The sequence below is a fragment of the Perognathus longimembris genome, chromosome 15, assembly GCF_023159225.1.
Source record: "Perognathus longimembris pacificus isolate PPM17 chromosome 15, ASM2315922v1, whole genome shotgun sequence".
Classification (NCBI taxonomy): domain Eukaryota; kingdom Metazoa; phylum Chordata; class Mammalia; order Rodentia; family Heteromyidae; genus Perognathus; species Perognathus longimembris.
This window is the reverse complement of record NC_063175.1, coordinates 30,642,672-30,663,005: the sequence shown is the minus strand read 5'-3', so window position 1 is coordinate 30,663,005 and position 20,334 is coordinate 30,642,672. Positions and strand designations below refer to the sequence as shown.

Below are 20,334 nucleotides of genomic sequence, written 5' to 3'. Positions count from 1 at the left end.
TTGGCCCTTTTGATCTGAATTATTTTTACCTAAACCACCCTGAAAGGTCACACAGGATTTCTGGTCACTGCAGCTATCAACGCTTTTCCACAGACCCAGTAGGCTCTAGGATTTGGTTCTGGCCCTCATCATCCTTTCTCACCTTAATGTTTAAGCCCTACATCCTAAGGACCACCTATATCCCAATGCCTCCATCTCCCAGGCTAACTCCCTTCCCAAGGGTTTGGCTCTTGGAAAGGTTTACACCTGGACAAGTGTACTTTTTTTGCATTAAAGTCAAGAAAAAAAGTCTTGTGGTAGCACCTACCATGTGGGTAAAGAACTTGCAGGCTACCCTTTAGTATAGCACAAGACTATAGCTGGGATGAGAGACTAAGGGATTGGGCTCTACAACCAGCCAGGATGGAGATTCAACCCTCAGCTCCTCCAATTCCTGTACTTTCTGGCTGTAGAGCCTGGGGTTAGTTACCTATGGTCACTTGGATCCAGGTAAAAGATCATCCATGTGAAACAATACCTGACATGTAGCAAGCAATCAGATGGGTGGTAGCGATTGCTGTTATCTTTATGAATATTACAACAGCTCCTGCTACTATTATTTCAAACTCTCTTCCCAGGTTATCTCCTGAGCATGCTACTTGGCTGATCAAGGTCCTCAGTGATTCTCCATTGTTGCTGGAATAAGTAACAATTTCTCAGGCACCACCTGACCCTCCCTCCTTTGCACATTGCCCCTGTCATTCTCCTCCCCTCCTGTGGTCCTGAACCCCCTGTTGGGCTTTGGCTCACATTGTAGACATAGCCCAAAGGCTTTTTCTTCCTCTTGTTCCAGTGGGTTGTGTCTCACCCTCCCACTTCCTCTCTATAGCCAAGAAACACTTCCCTGATAGGAACTTGTCACCTCACTGGCATTACAAATATAGACTCCCTGGTGCCAAGTACCTTTGCTCACAATCCTTCACACAGTTAGCAATTAAATTTATTTGGAGATCACTTGATTCAAGTCTTGTCTTCCAAGATTCGATCAAAGTCTTCATGAAGGAAGACACTGCGTTTATTTTGTTGCCATTACACCGCCAAGCTGCAGACACCAAGAGACCCAATAAACAGTTCTGGAATGGGTAGATGGATGGATGGATAAACATCTTGTCACACCAGCCTCTCCAGTGTACAGTCACAACCATCAAAGACTGTGTTTGCAAACTCTTATGCCCTTCATGACACAGACACCTTCTGCTGGAAGTGGCTAGTGTGTCCCTGAGCCAGAACTTTCCATAATACATGATTGAATATCACTGAAAATGACACTGGGTGCTTGCATGACTCATGATGGTCTCCTCCTAGATTTTTTACGCTTTCTTGTTTTTTGAGACACAGAGTCTCACTATGTAATCCAGGGTGGCCTAGAATTTGCAGTCCTCCTGCCTCAGTCTCAAGTGCTAGGATTACAGGTGTATGCCACCATTCCCAGTATGGCTTCCATTAATTAATCCAACACAATTAAATATAGATGTATCAGCTGCATATAGGTGGCTAAAATTAGTGTGTACTTTTTTTTACCATAAACATTTTCCATGAGATCCTTAGTGAAGCTTGTGAGCTGGCTCTGGGGGAACAAGGTGGCTCCTGCATGATCGAGGTAAACAGTTCCTGAAGAAAAAATGAAAAACAATAAATATACACGTAAAGTAGCAGGTTGCTTTTCATATGTTGTCTAGTCCTTTCATTTAAATCAGGTTTGTATGATCCAGACAAGTATCCGTTCAGAGAGATTCAACATTACACCAGGCTGCTGGTATCCTGCCTCCAGATGTGTCCTTCTTAATGAGCCTACACCTCTACTGTTCTGTGACTTTTGTGTGGGTCATGGGGATTGAACTCAGGGCTTAGGCACTGTCCCTAAGTTTTTTTGCTCACCACTTCCAGTTTTCTGGTGGTTAATTGGAGATGAGTCTCACAGATTTTCCTGCCTGGGCTGTCTCTGAACCATGGTCCTCAGATCTCAGCCTCCTGAGTAGCTAGGATTATAGCCTTGAGCCACCAGCACCTGGCTTGTGACCTTTACCCTGAGAGCACCTTCCTGATTAGCCAGCTCTCTTAGGAACCTGGATCCGCATCCCACACAAAGGAGATGCCTGGCAGACACTGTGATTATTAATGATGCAGACATTTCCCACCATGACTCATGCCCTCTTCTGGAAGTTGTGGGTGTTGCTGCTGGCTGAGCCTGGTTTTGCTCTTCCCACACTGCTCCACAGCCCTCAATCCTACAGCAACTGCCAGAGCCTCAGAGATGAGGAAGAACAGCTCTCCCAGGCTCTCTTCTGGAGAAATAAATCCAATTTAGCAGCCAATCAGATTAGCAAATACGAAATGTAGGGGTGTCAGGCAGGACAACAAGCTATTGGCTCACAGCTGGTAGTGGATAAATTGGTAACATTTCTTTATGCAATAGCCATCTGTCAATATCGGAGCCACTTAAAAATACCTATTCTTTGACATAGCAATTTATCTTCTGGGTATTTGTCTTTAAAATATCCACTTTTGTAAAGTGATCTGCATAGGAGGGTATTGAAGGCAACATTGTCTATAACAACAAATGGTTGAAAGAAGCATCAATATCCAGCAACACAGATTTAAAATAAACAACTGCTGGGAATTTATCTAGTGCTTTACAAGTGCTGACATAACATAAACACACAATGTGAATCATCTGTTTATTTTTTTTCACCTAACAATTTTTTTGCACTGTGTAGGATGGTTTGCTAGTAGAAGTTTTATTGAGATATAATTTGTATACCTAAAAAAAAAAATCCATCCTCAAAGTATACCACTCAGTGGGCTTGAGTATATGTAGATGTTGCCCAACCATCCGCAGTATCTAATTTTAGAACATTTACACTGACCTCAATTTCCATTACCTATCACATCCCCAGTCTCAAGGAGAAATCACTCATCTAACTTTCTGTCCAATAGGTTTGCTTATTCTGGACATTTCACGTAAATGGAAGCTTGCAATTTGTGACCTTTTAGATCAGCCTTCTTTTACTTGACATATTTTGTAAATGTGCCCACATTGTAGCAAGTGTATCAAGCTTCATTCTTCTTTATGACTGAAAGTGTGAATATACAACATTTTGTTTATCCACTTACCTTATGAACATTTGTCTTCTATTTTTGTCTAGTGTAAATAATGCTACCATAAATATGAGTGCACAGATTCTTATGTGAACTTGGATTTTGTACCTTTCCCTTTTCATTGTTTGTTTTTCCTGTGTTTTGTACCAGGACTTGCACTCTAGGCCTTGGCACTCTTGCTTGGCTTTTTCCTCCCAAAGTTTGTGTTCTGCCACTTGAGTCACACCTCCACTTCTGGATTTTTGCTGGCTAATTGAAGGGAAGAGTCCCTTGGGCTTTCCTACCCAAGCTGGCTTCAAACTATGATCCTCAGATCTCAGCCTCCTGAGTAGCTAGCTAAGATTACAGGTGTGAGCCACCAGCCTCAATCTTTCATTTTCTTAAAATACACAAATGTTTTTTTATTTTGATATTCAGTATGTATCTTTTTATTGTCATTATTACTTGGATTTTTTTAGTGTCATCAGAAATAATTGCCTATAGCCAGTCACCAGTGGCTCACGTCTATAATCCTCACTACTCAGGCTGAGATCTGAGGATCATGGTTCAAAGCCAGCCTGGTCAGAAAAGTCCCCATAAGACTTCTATCTCCAATAAGCCACTCAAAAGCTGGAAGTGGTGCTGTGGCTCAGGTGGTGGTAGAGCTCTAGCCTTGAGCACAAAGAGGCTCAGGGACAGCATCCAGGCCTTGAGTTCTAGCCCCACAACTGACAAAAGAAAAAAGGAAAGAAAAAAGAGAAAGAAAAAAAAAAGAAATAATTGCCTAAGCAAGGGCCTGGTGATTTACATATTTTTTTCCTTAAGACTTCTACTTTTCTCTCTTATATTTGTCTTGGATCAATATTGAGAGTTTTTTTAATACAACGTGAAGCAGACCATTGATGTGTGGTGCTATTTCTGGACTTAGAATTCAATTGATCCTTAGGACTGTTTGCATGACAATACCTGTCTTGATGAATCTAATTTTGTAGTAAGTCTGAAACCAGGAAATGTGAATCTTCCAATTTAGTTATTTCTCAAGATTGCTTAAGCTATGTGGGTTCTTTGTATTTCTATATGAATTTTAGGACTATCTTATTAATTTCAGCAAAAAGGCAGTTGGAATGATTTCTAAATATGCATAGCAAAGTTTGTCTACATACCAAATTTGATAAATAAGGATTTCAACACTAACTCATGAAATTGGGCATGATTTTTAGTTTAAAACACCAATATTAACATGTATTTTCAAAATTAGGCCATATTGTATCAGATAAAACATATGAAATACGTTCAAAAACACTTGTGATTTTTCTTCCTTTACTAACACTAGTTTTCTGTTCCTTTTTTGTTGTTTATTTTGGTTTGAGTTTGAGTTTCAGGCATAGTCTATGTACCCTAGGTTGGCTTGAACTCATAATCTTCCTGCTTTAACCTTCTCAAGTACTAGGAACTTGTACAGCCACACCTTGGTTAAATACTTAAATAAATTTATAAAATTTGTTTCAGCTGGGCACCAGTGGCTCATACCTATAATCCTAGCTATTCAGGAGGCTGAGATCTGAGAATCACAGTTCGAAGCCAGTCCAAACAGTAAAGTCTGTGAGATTCTTATCTCCAGTTAACCACTAAAAAGATGGATATGGAATGTGGCTCAAGTGGTAGAGTGTTAGCCCTGAGCAAAGAAGCTCAGGGATAGTGCCCAGGCCTTGACTTCAAGCCCCAAGACCAATACATGCATGCACATATACAGACACATGCACACACACAAAATAATAATCTGCTCCAGTAGCGGAAAGGGTAGCTGGTATCTGATAAGACTTGATTGAATATGCAGATCAGTAGGGGGTCACTATCTTCTTAACAATGACAATTTCCTATCCAGGAATGCAGAATATCTTCCATTTACTTGGGGCTTCCTTAATTTCTTTCAGTGATGTACTGTAGTGTACACTTATGTCTTACACTTCTTTAAAGTTTACCTTAAAAAAAAAAGAAAAGAAAAACAGAGTATACAGTACATATATATAGCACAGGCTGGCCTTGAACTTACAATCCTCCTGCCTACACTCCGAAATGCTGGAATTACAGACATGCACTAACACATCAGTCTTGTTTTATCATTTTTAATATTTTAGAAATTGTTTTCCTAATTCTATTTTCATGGTATTAATCGCTAGAATATTAAAATTGAGTTGATTTTATATATCAAACTTGGTATCCTACAATCTTGCTGAGGTGGTTTTGTTTTGTTTTTAGTTCTAATGGTTTCATGTCTGTATTCCTTAAGATTTTCCATATCTAAGACATTTCATCAGCAAATAGAAATATCTGTTCCTTAATCTTTTCTAGTGTCAATGCCTTTGGTTTTATTCTATTTTCTAGCTGCCCAGGCTACTCCCTCTAGCACCATGCTAGGCAGTACCAGTGCTGAGGACATCATCACCTTGTCCCATGGTTTAGGAGCAGGAAGATACCTGAGAAAGGAGGATAGATTGTTATCAAGTTAATTCAGTTTCCTTCTATTATGTGTTTTCATTCAAGAATATTCATTGAGTGCTTGCTTTGTATCAGACAGAGTTCTATGGGATGGGGATACAACCATGAACAAAATAGAATCTGAGGTGAAAGTGGCAGAGAAAGTGCATAAACCCCTGTGACCTGTGTCAGGAAGTGAGAAATATAATGGCTCACTTCTGAAGGAAAATGAAAGGAAGTACATAGTCACATATAAATATAGACAACCAGGGAAAAGGCATACAGATACATATGACCGCCACATATAAATTTGGACAACAATTGAAAAGCACACAGATTCATATGACAGCAACAGACCACAACAGCAGCAGCTGGAATTTGGGGAGGGGGCTCCCAGGCCTCTCGAGTTTCATTTGGCCCCTTTTGAACCAGACACCATTAAAAGGTATAATCTAGACTAGGTGCCAGTGAGTCACCCCTGTGGTCCTAGCTATTCAGGAGACTGATATGTAAAGGACTGTGACTGGAGGCCAGACTCAGCAGGAAAGTCCACGGAAACTTTGTCTCCAAAATTATCAGCAAAGCACTGAGTGCCCAAGCCCAGGCTCTGAGTTTAAACTTCAGTATCCCCTCAAAACAATCACTTCTTCCCCAAAATGTTTTAAATGTTGTCTTTTATTGAAGATTCAGAATATAAAGTTACCAAACCAAAAGAAATGCTTTTGTTCACCCAGGCATCAAGGGCAATGATCAGGACAGCCCCAGGGCACTGTGTGTCTTGATAATAAATAGTCTTCTACTGGGCCAGGAAGTTATTTGGGAAAACCCTGTCTTGGCCTTGGGTCCAACAGTTTGTTCTGTTTTGGAAGGGGAAAAATGTGCAGCTGTGTTAGATGAGCCAGAGATCTGACCTTAATAGGTTAAACAGCCAGTCTATGGCCCTTTTCTATATCTATGAATGGGATAAGAGTTAAATGACCAATATATCTGGCACACAGCAAACATCCTACACTTTTAGCTGTTATTAAAAGCAAGAAAATGGGCTGGGGATGTGGCCTAGTGGCAAGAGTGCCTGCCTCATATACATGAGGCCCTGGGTTCAATTCCCCAGCACCACATATACAGAAAATGGCCAGAAGTGGTGCTGTGGCTCAAGTGGCAGAGTGCTAGCCTTGAGCAAAAAGAAGCCAGGGACAGTGCTCAGGCCCTGAGTCCAAGCCCCAGGACTGGCCAAAAAAAAGCAAGAAAATGGGCTGGCAATATGGCCTAGTGGTAGAGTGCTTGCCTCATATACACGAAACCATTGGTTTGATTCCTCAGCACCACATACGTAGATAAAGCCAGAAGTGGCACTGAGGCTCAAGTGGTAGAATGCTAGCCTTGAGCAAAAAGAAGCCAAGAACAGTACTAAGGCCCTGAGTTCAAGCCCCAGAACAGGTGCAAAAAAAAATACATAAATAAAAGCAGAAAAATGACCCCAAAGCTATTGGCATTAGACTTTCCAAAAGGATCATTTGAGGATGTCTTTTAGGCCATGTTGGTTCAAGTCAACAGTTACCAGTTAACTCCCTAAGACTTCAAGAATTACTTCAGTGCCAGGCATAGTGGTGCATCTCTTTAACCCCAGCATTTGGGAGGAAGAGGCACTGAGGATTAATGAGTTCAAGGCTATTAGAAGCTACAAAGTGAGACCATCCTGAGCTACAAAGCAAGACCTGGCTAAAAACAAATAACTACTTAAATCTCCTCTGTATATTAAGTATATTCCACAAAAAGAAGGAAAATCTCAACAAACTGGCTAGTCAAGGTTATGCATTTAATTACCCAGAGCCACTACCTGCCCAGGTAAAATTTCAAACTGGTAGCCTTCAGGGAAGACTAGTCTATTGTGTGTTTTTTTCTTTCAAGAATATTCACTGAAGAAAGGAGAAAAGGTTATAATTGGGGAGAGAGGGGGGTAATATGTTTGTCCTTTCTTGTCATAAGCTCTCTTTGGTGCACTCATTTCTATAATAAAAAAGCAAAAAACAAAAAACAAAAAAAAATTACTAAGCAAGCACACAAAAACAAACTCCACAGTGAACCTGTTCCAACATTCCCAGAGGTAGGAGGGTGCCTGTTTAGGCCACCAACTCGGCCACAGTGCACAGAACTGCGCTCAATAAAGGACAGGCACCCCTACACTGGCACAGAAGTTAAAGGGTGCAGTCGGGCCACTCTGGGGGCCCTGGCTGCCACATCTTCATTTGCACTTGAGAGAACAAGTTTTGTCCTCCAAGGGAATCCCGAGGGACCCTTTACTTTTCAGCCAATGGGGGGTGAGGAACGCCAGCAGGAGGGGATTTGAGAGATTAGAGCAGGGGGTGTGGGGCTGAGGTAGTTACCCATTGAATAAAACAGGCTCCTAGAAAAGGAGAGGGAGCTTCCCTCTCCTCCCCTCCTTCCCTCCTCTCTTCTTCCCCTTCTCTCTTCCACCTCTTCCCTCCTCCCTCCTCCCTTCCACCTCTTCCCTCCTCCCTCCTCCCTCCTCCCTCCTCCCTCCTCCCTCCTCCCTGCTCTCTCCCCTCCTCCCTCCTCTCTCCCCTCCTCCCTCCTCCCTCCCCTCCTCCCTGCTTCCTTCCTCCCTCCCTCAGCACCTGTGGACGTTCAGTATTAGATTCCTTTTCTATGAGGTTAGAAACTTCCACAATGAAAAAGAGAAAGAGAAAGCAGAGGGGCTGTCCCCAGCAGACTACCACCTGCCACCTGGAAAATGGGGTGGTGGTAGTGAACTAGGCACAGATGCGGGGGGAGGGGGAGGGACGGGGCTCCCTCAAGACTTTCACTACTAGAGACCGGAGACCCACATGAAGCAGGACCCCAGCTCTCAAAAAAAAAAAAAAAAAAAAAAAAAAAAAAAAAAAAACCCAAAGCGGACAAACAAAACAGCACTCAAAGCCCGGAGAAAGGGCCGCCGCTCGTCCCCCGTAGACAGGTGAGCAGTCACCTATTCGTCAAGAAGAGAGCAAGAAACCCAAGGCTCCCTAGCCCATGCCTGCCCCACTTGACCTGTTTCCCCTTCCTGATCGCCACCAAGCGGTTCTGCGGCTCAGTGCAGCCCCTCCAGTCAAGGTCCCAGGTCCAAGGGAGAATCCTGAACCTGTGGCAGTGAGCTGGCGTGGGGCCACCGGCAAATCAAGCTTGGCTGGGAATTCGGGCAGCAGGTTCTGCCTTGCAGAAAACTCAAAGGCACCAAGTGATCACCGACTTGCCCGGTTCTGAAAACGCAAATGGCACAGCTCGCTAGTTTCTATAGTCCCTACGCTGAACTAGAGCTTGGGAGAGCCTCGGGCACGTTGCTCTGGGAATTTTTTTTTTTAATGTGGCTTCAAAAGCAGAAGTTCCAAGTGGGTCATCCCAACGGAATCGGGTGCATCCTTGCCCGGGCCTCGTAGGACAGCCCAGCCTCTGAGTCCCAACTCCGCGCTGTCCGCCCTCACACCCCTTCTCCACTTTGGGGCAGCGATCGGAGCGCACGCGCAACATCCTGAATTTCGCAACTGGCTGCACTGGGGCCTTTAGAGTCCGGGATCTCACGGCAGCAGAGAGAGGACTCCTAGGCCCTGGTCATCCGAGGAGAGGCGAGGTGAGAAGAAACCGCAGCTTCGCCCTTGAGCCGCGCAAACTCAACAGAGCGCTAAGCAGGTGGCCTGCGTCCGCGGGCACACACAACCATGAATCCGCCTTGTGGACACATCCCTTCCAGTTAAAATGCCTCCTCAAGGAGAAAGCGCCGCTTCCTCCTGGGTTCCACAAACCCCCACGCCTTCCCTCCTGCTCCCCCCCACCGCCCCCGCACCCCGTCTCACCTGCCAGCCGACCGAACTCGCTCTCCCGCAGCTTGCTCAGGCTGCGCGAGCCGTAGCCGTAGGCGAGGCACGGGTTGCTCAAGGCTCGGAACCGCTGGAAAGACAGCAGCTTGGCCTCCGGATCTGCCGTGAGACCAGCCATGGTCCAAGACCGCGCAGTCCAGGCCGGGCCTGAGAAACGCTCGGGGCTGCCGGGCGGCGACTCCGCCCCGACCGCGCCCCCGGGGCGGGCGGCCCCGGGACTCCGGTCCACAGCTCAGGGGCGGCGCCTCCCTGGCAGCCGCGCCCCGGCCCGGTGCGGTGCGCTGACTCACAGAGTTTCACTTCGGTCTGACTTCTTCCCACCTGGGGAGAAGGGGAACGAGGGTCCCATTTTGTTGATTTGGGAAATAAACTCCCAATGGAGCCCTCAAAAACGCGCCCCCGGGCCCGAGACACCTGCGAGGCAAAGTTCTCCAAGTTCCATCCGTGTGCCCGGAGAAGCAAAGAAGTGCCCGATCCTTCTGGGCATTCTGAACCCCAGGGGTTCTCCTGGCACACCGTGGACGGGACCAGTCCTGGGATGGGGCAGGTCTTTTACTGGCACGCTGCGCCCCAATGAGGCCTGTACTTGGTGTTGCCAAGAATGAAGCTAGCTGAGCAAAGGGTAGAAAAGGAAAGTGACTGGGGCTGTTTAAAATGTTTCTCAGGGCTGATCAAGGTTGGACTCCGGAACTGGGGTGCCACCGACCCCGGCAAAAGCTCCTCCTCTGTTCCGTCCTGCAGCCTGCATTCAGGGTGGCTGGGTCGGCGCGACCGCGTCCCCAGGTGCCGTTCCCGCAAGCGCGATGGCCCGACGAACCCACTCGCGGGAAATGGCGGGGTCTGGAGGTGACAGGTACACCAAATAGAGCAAGAATGGCAGCGGCTGGAGAGTGGGTAGAAGCTTCAGTGCGACCCCAGGTGCGGGATCCCAGGTGCGCAGAATGCCGTGGCCGGAGACCAGGTAAAATGAACCCAGGCAAGGCATTCAATGAGGAACCAAATTTGGGAAGGCAGCAGCGCCGAACCAGAAGGGGGAAGGAGGCCATCAGATGGGCGGTAGAAGTTCAGATGCAGGTTTGGTAGAGGACCCAAGCCTAGAGCTCAGGGGTGCCATGATGAGACAGAGTAGAAAGGGCGCCATACCCCAATCTCACAACCCGCGCGATGTCCAGGGCCTGGGGCACCCAGGGAGTGGACCACAGATGCTGTGAGATACTTGATGATGGCGGCCCGCCTGCGAGCTATCTCCCCACTGCTGCCTGCCCGTCAGAAGATGACTGTGAGTCCTGGCGAGGTACAGCTGAGACCTAGCCGTACAGAAATGATTCAAGCACAAATGGAGCCTGTGGAGGATTGGCTCAGAGTGACTTGGTGTTGTGCCTGGGAGGCTGAATGGATATGGGAGGATCCTGTATATGGAAGGAGGTGATTGCAGAGCTCCCATTAGGACATCTTTCATTGAAAGATTTGAACTCAAGGCAGGTGCTCCACCTCTTGAGAACTCCTCCAGCCCCAGTACATAGACACATCTAAGTGGTAATATAGACCCAGGATTCAAGAAGGACAGAACATCTGGGATTGGAGACATAAGTCATTTGGAGGGCTGTGGGCAGGACACCTCAGAAGCTCAGGGAAGAGGGAAGAACCTTAAGAACAGTGAGTGGCCTTAAAGGGGTTAAAAAAAAAAAACCCAAACAAAACAGCTAAAGGATGACACCTTGGCAGTATCTGGGAGTAAGTGGCCAGTTAGAAGGAATAGCAACTGAACTTACTGGTTAAGGGTGATGTGTGGTGACTTATGTGGACACAGAGAAAGGCAGCTGCATCATAATGGCCAACTCTTAAATGGCGAGGAAGGGTAGAGGTGCCCCAATGGCCAGCCCTTTGCCGCAATCTTGAAGTAAGTATGCAGGAGGGAAGAGAGACTGCAATTATGAATCAAACTTCTTGCTAAATTATCAGGCTGTGGTAATGGGTGTTTCCAAAAAGGCTAAAAGTTGGTCAGATAATAAAACTAATTTAGTATTTCCTGCTACAGTGAAATGCATACTTTTTTTTCTTTTTTTTTTAAAGTTTTTATTATAAAACTGATGTACAGAGAGGTTACAGTTTCATACGTTAGGCATTGGATACATTTCTTGTACTGTTTGTTACCTTGTCCCTCATACCCCCCTCCCCCCTCCCTCTTTCCCCCCCTGAGGTGTTCAGTTCACTTACACCAAACAGTTTTGCAAGTATTGCTTTTGTTGTTGTTTCTCTTATTTTACCCTTTGTCTCTCAATTTTGGTATTCCCTTTCAATTTCCTAATTCTAATACCAGTATACACGGTTTCCAATATACTCAGATACGATTACAGAGATAGTGTAGATACAATCACAAGAAGGTGATACAAGAACGTCATCAATAGTAGAAACTACAGATACACATGGGATGTTGAAAGTAGTTACAACTGTGATATAACAATCATTTCCATAAAATGGAGTTCATTTCACTTAGCATCATCTTATGTGATCATAAGGGTATAGCTATTGGGCTCTTGTGATCCTCTGCTGTGACTTGCCTAAACCTTTCTAACAGAAGAACCTGTAGTATCAGAGTAGCAGGAAATCAGAAGAGGGAGTGGAACTCCACAGCAGAGGAACAGGTTTTTGTCTAAGCCTAGCAAAGTGCTTGGTAGAGGCAATTTAAGAGCAGTGGAAAGAAAGATCAGAAGCCAGGAAGCTCCCTCCCCTGGAGTGATTCAAGACCTTTGCTATGAATAGGAGCTAAAAGGACAGCTTGGAATCATGACATACTTGGAAAAAAGAACCCATTATATTAATATTCATAATGTTCAAGACAACAAAACCCCAACAGTACTGGCAGACCACAGAGAGGATGGGTGGGTCCAAAAGCAAGCATCTCTCTCAAAAGTTGTTTTCTTGAGAGTTTGGCTTAACCCTGAGTTCATTTAGGGGCAGGTCCACTGGGGCAGGACAACCTCACCCTGGTCATTTCTGTGTGGACATCTCATCTCCCTCTTGCTCTTTGCCCCCAACTTTTTATGTCACTAAGGCTGGGGGAAAAAGTTATTCTGTTGGCTGACTGCAGATAACATTAGAATACTCCCCTCACCAATCCTCCCCCCATATGTATTTCTCAATCTATTCAGACGAGAATTCTGTAAATGTTACCATATATTGTGCTAGATGCTATGGATAAAAAGAAAACCATCTCTATCTAACTCTAACACTGAGGGCGTAGCTCAGAGGTAGAGTGCTTTCCCCACATATATGAGGCCAAAGAAAGCAAAGAAAGAAAGAAAGAAAGAAAGAAAGAAAGAAAGAAAGAAAGAAAGAAAGAAAGAAAGAAAGAAAGAAAGAAAGAAAGAAAGAAAGAAAGAAAGAAAGAAAGAAAGAAAGAAAGAAAGAAAGAAAGAAAGAAAAGAAAGAAAGAAAGAAGGAAGAAGAAAGAAGAAAGAAAAAGAAAAAAGAAAAGAAAGAAAGAAGGAAGGAAAAGAGGGAGTAGGGGAGCCAGCTGATGTTCATACTTAGGCTTCAGTGGCTTGTACACTGAGCTTGCATTGTCTGCCCATCCAGCAACCATTGCCCCTCTGCTCTTGCATTGGACAGACCCAGCCATGAGGTACCTAAGGGACCAGCCCTGCCTCCAAGTCCAGTACAAGTCATCTCACAGCCCTTGTTAGCTCAGGTAGGCAAGCCACTCAGTGTGGCTTTCTCTTTCTTTCTGTGATTAGTTAAGAGATGGTCCCATCAGTATAGTCTTCATGTTTAGAGATTCCCCACTGACAGCAAGGAAGTATGTAATCTCAGGATCTGCTTGCTCCTTTCTTATAAAGTCAGGAGGGAAAGCCGTGGGACAAAGCTCACACCCAGAGGACAGAATAGCAACAAAAACAAATGAGTGGTGTCTAATTATATCTGGGGTATCAGACAAGCATTCTTTCATGCTTTGTTTCATTTCCTAGCTTCTCTCCATGCTTGGTATAGCCAAAGAGATTGGGCAGCAATGTGCAGGACTTCCAAGAAACTTCCTTGAAGTTTGAGGCAGTTAAGGTGACTAGCTTTACCCACTGATGACACCAAGTGGCCCAAAGCTGTCCCCAGATCCATCCAAGTTCCCTTCTCATAAAGCCACTGCCTGGTTCTCAAGGGCCTGTCTTCTTAGATATGATCCTTCTGCCTGGGCAAGGCATGGAGATGGCCTTTGTCTAAATTTACTTTCTTAGTTTGCTAGGAGCTAAAGGTGATCCATCATCAGAAACCCTGCCTATTCAGTAAAGACCACATGAAGCCAGGAACTGGGCAGCTACAGGGCAGTAGAGTCTCCTGCTCCCAGTACTTTGCCAGTGCCCACAAGGTATTGTGCCATATGGATTATTACACAAAGAGTCATAAAAGCCTATTTGGGGGGAAGATACCAGACGATAGTGACCCCAACCATAGGAGTCAGTCACACACTTGTGGTAATCATCATAACAAAGCCCATGTTCTAGAGTGACTAATTGTGCTGCAGTGTTTCACAAGAGCTTTAGGGTCCATCACAACCACCTGAAGTTTGTTCAATGACTCGAGGTCCTAACCATGGGGAGTATATTTATGAGGTTGGCCTGAGAACTGAGAATTATGGTGCTACCCTGTAACACTGTTACTGCCAGCCAGCGGACACTTGACTCACATTGAACTTGGAAGAAATAAATGCAAAGTCTTAGCTCACCTCCCCCCCCCATACAAACCCCCTAGCGTTAAGGCCCAGCAATCTGTTTTAACCTGCCTGCCAGGTGACTGATACATGTACAAATTTAATAAAGGCAGGAGTATCTGGAGCATTCTGAAACCATCTCTCATGAACCACGTGAGTAGCTCAGCAGATAATCAGAGGTCATTAAGGGATGGTCTCTTCTAGAAAGCCTAGGATTCTAGTGTTGCCAGGATTTCTAGAGTAAATGAATGATTCTGCACTTGAACACTTACTGAATGGCATTGCACAAGTGATTACTGAAGATGTTCCAGAACAACTTCAGATAGTTGGGCATTCCATCTCTCCAAGGTAAGCCCTGCTTTGAGTTGAGTTCTATGCTGAAAAAGGTACTAAATTAGGTACTAAATCTGCTGGGGGATCCTGCATAAACTCGGATCACAACAAACCCTGTGGGGCAATGTGAGCCAGGTTTTTAGCAGATACTGCTTTGGTACACACATGCTCATCACCCCCCCAGCTGAGGGCATAAGGCAAGATAATAGTCTAGAATTCCAGAGTCTGACAGATGCCAAATTCCAAGGATGTTCAAAACCCTTCTGTAAAAGGATACAGTAATTGAATGTAGCCCCCATATACTTTAAATAAATTGAAGATTATATATAATGCCAAAAACAATATAAATGCTATGTAGTTGTTCTTTTGTCAGAGAATAACCACAAGAACAAGTTTGCATACATTAAGAAGAGATTCAACTTTCCTCAAACACTTTCAATACATTATTGGTTCATCAGTGGATGTGGAACCCATAGAAGGTCGACAATAACTGATATAGCATTTTGGATATATATTAAAGGAATGTGGCATTAAAACAATTTCACCTGTTTCCTTAAGTAGCTACTAAAAATGTTTTAAATTACATATGTAATTAAACTCACACAATACCCCTACTGTACAAAAAGGAACTTCTATTTAGAAGGTGTGACTAAACTCCTTTGGAAAAAACATATGCTAACTAATGGCATAAACTCCCACCAGGTGCAATTGTATCTAAGCCAGGATGCGGCAAGTGGCACTTAAACAGCAGTCTCAGGGTACCTCTGAGAACTCCCATCTTCTCCTAACCTGTCCGTTCACAAATCCCAATCTCCACTTGTCCTGACCTATGCCTAACCCGCAGCTGGCACACCCAACATAGTTTCCATTGCTCTCTTCTTCCCTCTGCCTCCTCCCTGGGAATACACATCCTGCATTCTCCTGGCTTCAGTTAGCACAGAATGTCAGATGACTTGGAACTCATTTCTTGGCAATTAAATCTATCGGTTTAAATGTCAGGATATTGTACTTTAAGTAAGTCCCTAAAAGAAGAAACTATGTGCCTTTACAGCATAAAGGAAAGGGCAGCATGACAGATTTCTAGAATGACTGTATATACTAGGAAGAACAGGTCAAAACAGTTAAAATACTAAGTGTGGTATGCTTGTTTACAAAGAATGTTACAATATAAATAATATGGGCTTCCTTTTTTATTTTCCATGTCTTCCCTCTAAAGAAGGCAATAAAATTTGTTGAAGAAAGCTGGGCCTCAGATCTGAGAATTGCAGTTCAAAGCCAGCCTGGGCAGCAAAATTTGTGAGACTCTTATCTCCAATTAACCACCAGAACACTGGAAATGGTACTGTGGCTCAGGTGGTAGAGTGCTAGCCTTGAGCTGAAAAGCTCAAGGGCAGCACCCAGGCCCAGAGTTCAAGCCCTATGACCGACCAAAAAGAAAAGAAAAAAATTTTAAGGATCCTAAGGAGAATGCTGTGGTCTGCATGTTGTTTGAGTGTGTCCCTCAGAGGCTCAATGAGCAGAATTTTGGTCCCCCATGTGGTGATATTCATGTTGAGAAGTGCCTGAACTTTTAGGAAGTGGGGCCTACTGGGAGGTAATAAGGCCTGTAAGAGGAAATACTACTTTTCTAACAGGGTGCATTCTCCATGAGGTGCATTCTCATGGGATGGTATTGTTCTGAGTACCAGCCTGACCATGTGAAGAAAGACCACTGTGATTTTATCTGCCACGAGACCATCACCAGTGCAGAGCAGATACCGGGGCCAGGGCCATGGACCCCCATAGCTCTGAGTTTCATAAATTTCCTTTCTTTATAAAGTATCCAGCCTGATTTTGTTACAGCAACACAAAATGGACTAAGACAAGGAGGCAAATAAAAAGACCCAAAAAGAACAAAAACCAGGCAAATTTGGTCAGGAAGAAAAAAATGTTCTTATTCTGGAACACACAGAGGCAATTCAAAGAATCTCAGAAAAGTATAAACAAAGTTCTGGATATCTGTGCATATATTATATAACAGAAAAGAATCCTTTGATTCTTCATCATCAGATCATCAGATCAGATCATCAGATTTTAAAGGGTCTAGAATCTCGATTAGGTTCATTTACAAATGAAACTTAATTCAATCATGAAGTACATAAAGGTGGACTATTTACATGAGCATTTTAAGACACCAATGATTGTGGGTGGTTCTAAGTCCATCACAGTGCACATCTGTTAATTCTGTATATCTTCACAGTGTGATCTTCACCACAACTTGCCAAGTGAAGCCAATCACCACCTTCTTCACTCTGTTTGGCTTTTCCATTGCAATTCTTCCAGGATAATTTTTTGATCGCAAGTGTATGACTTTGGCTAAAAGCAAGACAAAGAATTAATGTAAACCACAACTACACACTACTTTACCAGGTGCCTACCCACATATTAATGTACTTGTATACTCTTACTAATAGTGGAAATGTGAATGGAAGTAAAAAAAAATCCCCAAATTAAAATGTATTGGTTTTTAATACCATCAGTAATACTTTAGCAACTTTATTTTAACCCAGAAAATATCTTACTCTATTTTTAAAATCATCAGATGAAATATCTTACTGGCCTCTAACACCAAAAGAGCAAGAAACAGACACTGAATTTCTGTTGAATGGTGTTTTAATGATTAATTTATGAAATGACAAAACCAGTGTTTCAGATGTTACTGTATCTTTTTCTGAGCATTTATTAGTAATAAATCTCCATGAAAATTCACTATCTTCGATAAACTTAACCTGCAAAGTACATTCCCAAAACAAAATAAGCTGAAAGTGTTAAGTAGGTTTTAAAGTAGTAAACACTGAAAACAATACCACAGTTCACTTTACACTTTCAGAAGTCTCTGTCACCATATGTACTCTCAGGGTAAAAAGGAAAACTGGGCTAGCTACTTAAGAGAAGGAGATTGAAGATTGTAGTTTGAAGCCAGCCAGGTACAAAAAGTCCATGAGATCTTCAGTTTTCATTTTATTTCATTTTATTTATTTATTTGATGCCAGTACTGGGACTTGAAGTCAGGGCCTATACACTGTCCTAAACTTTTTCACTTAAGGCTGGTGCTCTACCACTTTTGCCACAGCTCCACTTCTGGCTTTTGGGCAGTGTATAAGCAATGTAAAAGGAAGAAAAAGAGAAGCAAGGGGAGCCCAAGAAGAGAATAATTTTCAAATGATAGACTACATATGTAGAATTAATGGATTTCTCTCTTCAGCAAGAAAAGAGCACCAGCTATTTCAACTGCTAAATGCAGCAACAAAGAGATGGGAGCAAAACCATGAGAGCTAGAGTAGGCAGAATCTAATTGTAATACAAAACAAGAATTACAAAGCACATGAACATGCTTGGCTGATATGAAAACAGATGAAAGACATGTGCTCACAAATCTCTCGCCATTAAGCCATTCACCAACATCACAAAATTGTATGTGGAATTGTATTTTAAATTATATTTGTTATAATACACATAGAACAAAAGTGAGGAAGCTTAAGAATATGGGATGGGTGATATAGAATGATTCTAATGACTTACTGACAGAATAAGAGGAGTACCAAAGATTACACATGACCTTCTAGCCATACTCCAGTCTCCAGCTACTTGGGAGGATGAGATCAGAAGGAAGCCCTTCTCAAGACCCCTTGAGGCCCTTTCTCAAACAACTGCATGGCATGGGAGCATGCATCTGGCATCCTAGACTCACAGGGGAAAGGGGCTAAATCATGGTCCCAGACCAGCCAAGGCAGAGAAGTCTATTACATTCTATCTCAGTGGAAGAACTTAGGTGCAGTAATGGATACCTGTGCCCAGGTACACAGGGCAGAAAGCACTAGCTGTGCTTGAAAGCCAGATACAGGAGCCTTAAGGAATGCTCTAAGTTTATGCCATTATAGTATCTGTTCAATTATAAATATAGCTAGCAAAGCACAATTTACATTATTTCCAAATATCACACCAGTTTATATGAAATTTTACGAATCGGTTGTATTCAAATTCTAAAACACAGGATAAAACTGCTCTCATAGCTAGGAATGTGGCTTAGTGGTGAGTGCTTGCCTACTATGCATGAAGCCTTGGGTTCGATTTCTCAGTACCACATACACAGAGCCGGAAGTGGGACTGTGGCTCAAGTGTTATAGCACTAGCCTTGAGCAAAAGAAGTTCAACAAATAACAAAACAACAAAAACAAAAACAACTACCCTTATCTCATATGGGTTTGTAAAAGCAATCAAGCAAGTTGGTCAGGCAACTTGAAAAACCAAGTCCTACATTATATAGTAAATAACAACTTTGGAAGTAATACTTAGTAGCAAGCATCAAAGATACAGATCTGTGCTTTTGTGGAAGAAAACAGGGAATTAAATTTGCTACTCAACAACTCTACTTAATCTATCTAATCAAATTTGATAGAAGCAAATGTAGGAAGCAAATACCTTAGGCTTGTTTCTATACACTGGTTCCAGTCATTTAGTTCTGGCAATTGATTAGTCTTTATCCAGGTGTATAAGCAAATCTTACCACACTCTAATCCAACTGCAACCACGTATCTGTTTTTAAGGGAAGGAAAGGACAGTGATTAATGAAGCATGAATTACTGCTATCTCCATCACACCTCTAAAGTAGTTCTTCACAGTGTCCCAACTGTCCCCAACTTAAAGATGTTGGCCCAGGGCTGGGAATATGGCCTAGTGGCAAGAGTGCTTGTCTCATATATATGAAGCCCTGGGTTCCATTCCCTAGCACCACATATATATTTATAGAAAACGGTTTGAAGTGGCGCTCTGGCTCAAGTGGCAGAGTGCTAGCCTAGAGCAAAAAGAAGCCAGGAACAGCACTCAGGCCCTGAGTCCAAGGCCCAGGACTGGCAAAAAAAAAAAAAAAAAACACAAAAAAATATGTTGTCCCAGGATACAAACTGATGTTCCACTGTGTCTTAAAGGAGCCAGAAAGAGAACATAGGCTTTCCTCTGTCCTTGGCTGGAAAAACCCATGAGTTAGTGCTTTCTCAGCTGGCTAGCAGGACCCCTGATCTATCACAGGGGCTTTCTACAGAGAAAACACTATGATTCTGTAGTTGGGGAAATAAGAACCTTCAATCACACCAATATGTATTTCAGCAATCTGAATCACTGAGGAACATAAACTTAAAAACTATTATAAGAAACCCACATATTGCAAAACAATAACAATTCAGAAGCAATGTGAACACAAGAATTAAACTGATATTGAGGGCTGGGAATATGGCCTAGTGAGTGGTAAAGTGCTCGCCTTGTATAACATGAAGCCAAAAAAGCCGGAAGTGGCGCTGTGGCTCAAGAAGTACAGTGCAACCCTTGAGCAAAAAGAAGCCAGGGACAGTGCTCAGGCCCTGAGTCCACGCCCCAGGACTGGCAACAAAAACAAAACAAATAAACTGATATTGACAAACTAGCAGTACTCTTCAAAGAAATATGAAACCAGGCCCCACAGAGACTGACCTTTGGGAAGAGTTAAAGGCTGGACAGACGCTGACAGCAGTCACAGCCCCACCCACATCCAGGACCGAGGAGCAGGGGCCGATGCTGTTTTCAATGCAGTCTTCATTGTAGTCACACTCACCCCAGACGACCACCTGACAGAAAGATCACATTGTAAGGTTGTTGTTGTTTTTTTTTATTGAAACATTTCTATGTAAGTATGAGTTCTGATAGCATGGTGAAAAATACCTGCTCTGATATTTTAAAATCTCTTACACTGCTCTTACACTATTTATGCTGCTTCAAAACTTCAGGGCATTTTAAGCATCATCACTGTGGTATCTGCCA

The 20,334-nt window shown here is 43.5% G+C and overlaps 2 protein-coding genes and 1 long non-coding RNA gene across 4 annotated transcripts in view; all 3 read right to left on the bottom strand.

The window, feature by feature from the left end:
- Mocos (molybdenum cofactor sulfurase) overlaps positions 1-9,900 on the bottom strand; it is a 48,981-nt gene extending 39,081 nt beyond the window's left edge. Inside the window, exons 1-2 of the mRNA XM_048363662.1 lie at positions 9,444-9,900; positions 1,561-1,650 (exon numbers count right to left, since the gene is read on the bottom strand). Of these exons, the coding sequence (XP_048219619.1) occupies positions 1,561-1,650; positions 9,444-9,585 (232 nt within the window). The 5' untranslated portion in view covers positions 9,586-9,900. The remainder of the gene's footprint in view (positions 1-1,560; positions 1,651-9,443) is intronic.
- Positions 9,901-10,439: 539 nt separating this feature from the next.
- Positions 10,440-12,673, bottom strand: LOC125364205. The gene is made up of 3 exons (XR_007213441.1): positions 12,408-12,673; positions 12,035-12,373; positions 10,440-11,516 (listed from the first exon to the last, which is right to left on the bottom strand). It is a non-coding gene; the product is annotated as an uncharacterized LOC125364205 (long non-coding RNA).
- A 3,893-nt stretch (positions 12,674-16,566) lies between these two features.
- Positions 16,567-20,334, bottom strand: part of Elp2 (elongator acetyltransferase complex subunit 2) — a 37,118-nt gene continuing 33,350 nt past the window's right edge. The window contains exons 20-22 of one of the 2 annotated variants that reach the window (XM_048363663.1): positions 20,008-20,141; positions 18,964-19,077; positions 16,567-16,857 (exon numbers count right to left, since the gene is read on the bottom strand). In XM_048363663.1, the coding sequence (XP_048219620.1) occupies positions 16,704-16,857; positions 18,964-19,077; positions 20,008-20,141 (402 nt within the window). In that variant the 3' untranslated portion in view covers positions 16,567-16,703. Of the gene's footprint in view, positions 16,858-18,963; positions 19,078-19,481; positions 19,750-19,943; positions 20,142-20,334 lie in introns of those variants that run through there. The other variant, XM_048363664.1, reaches the window with a different exon arrangement.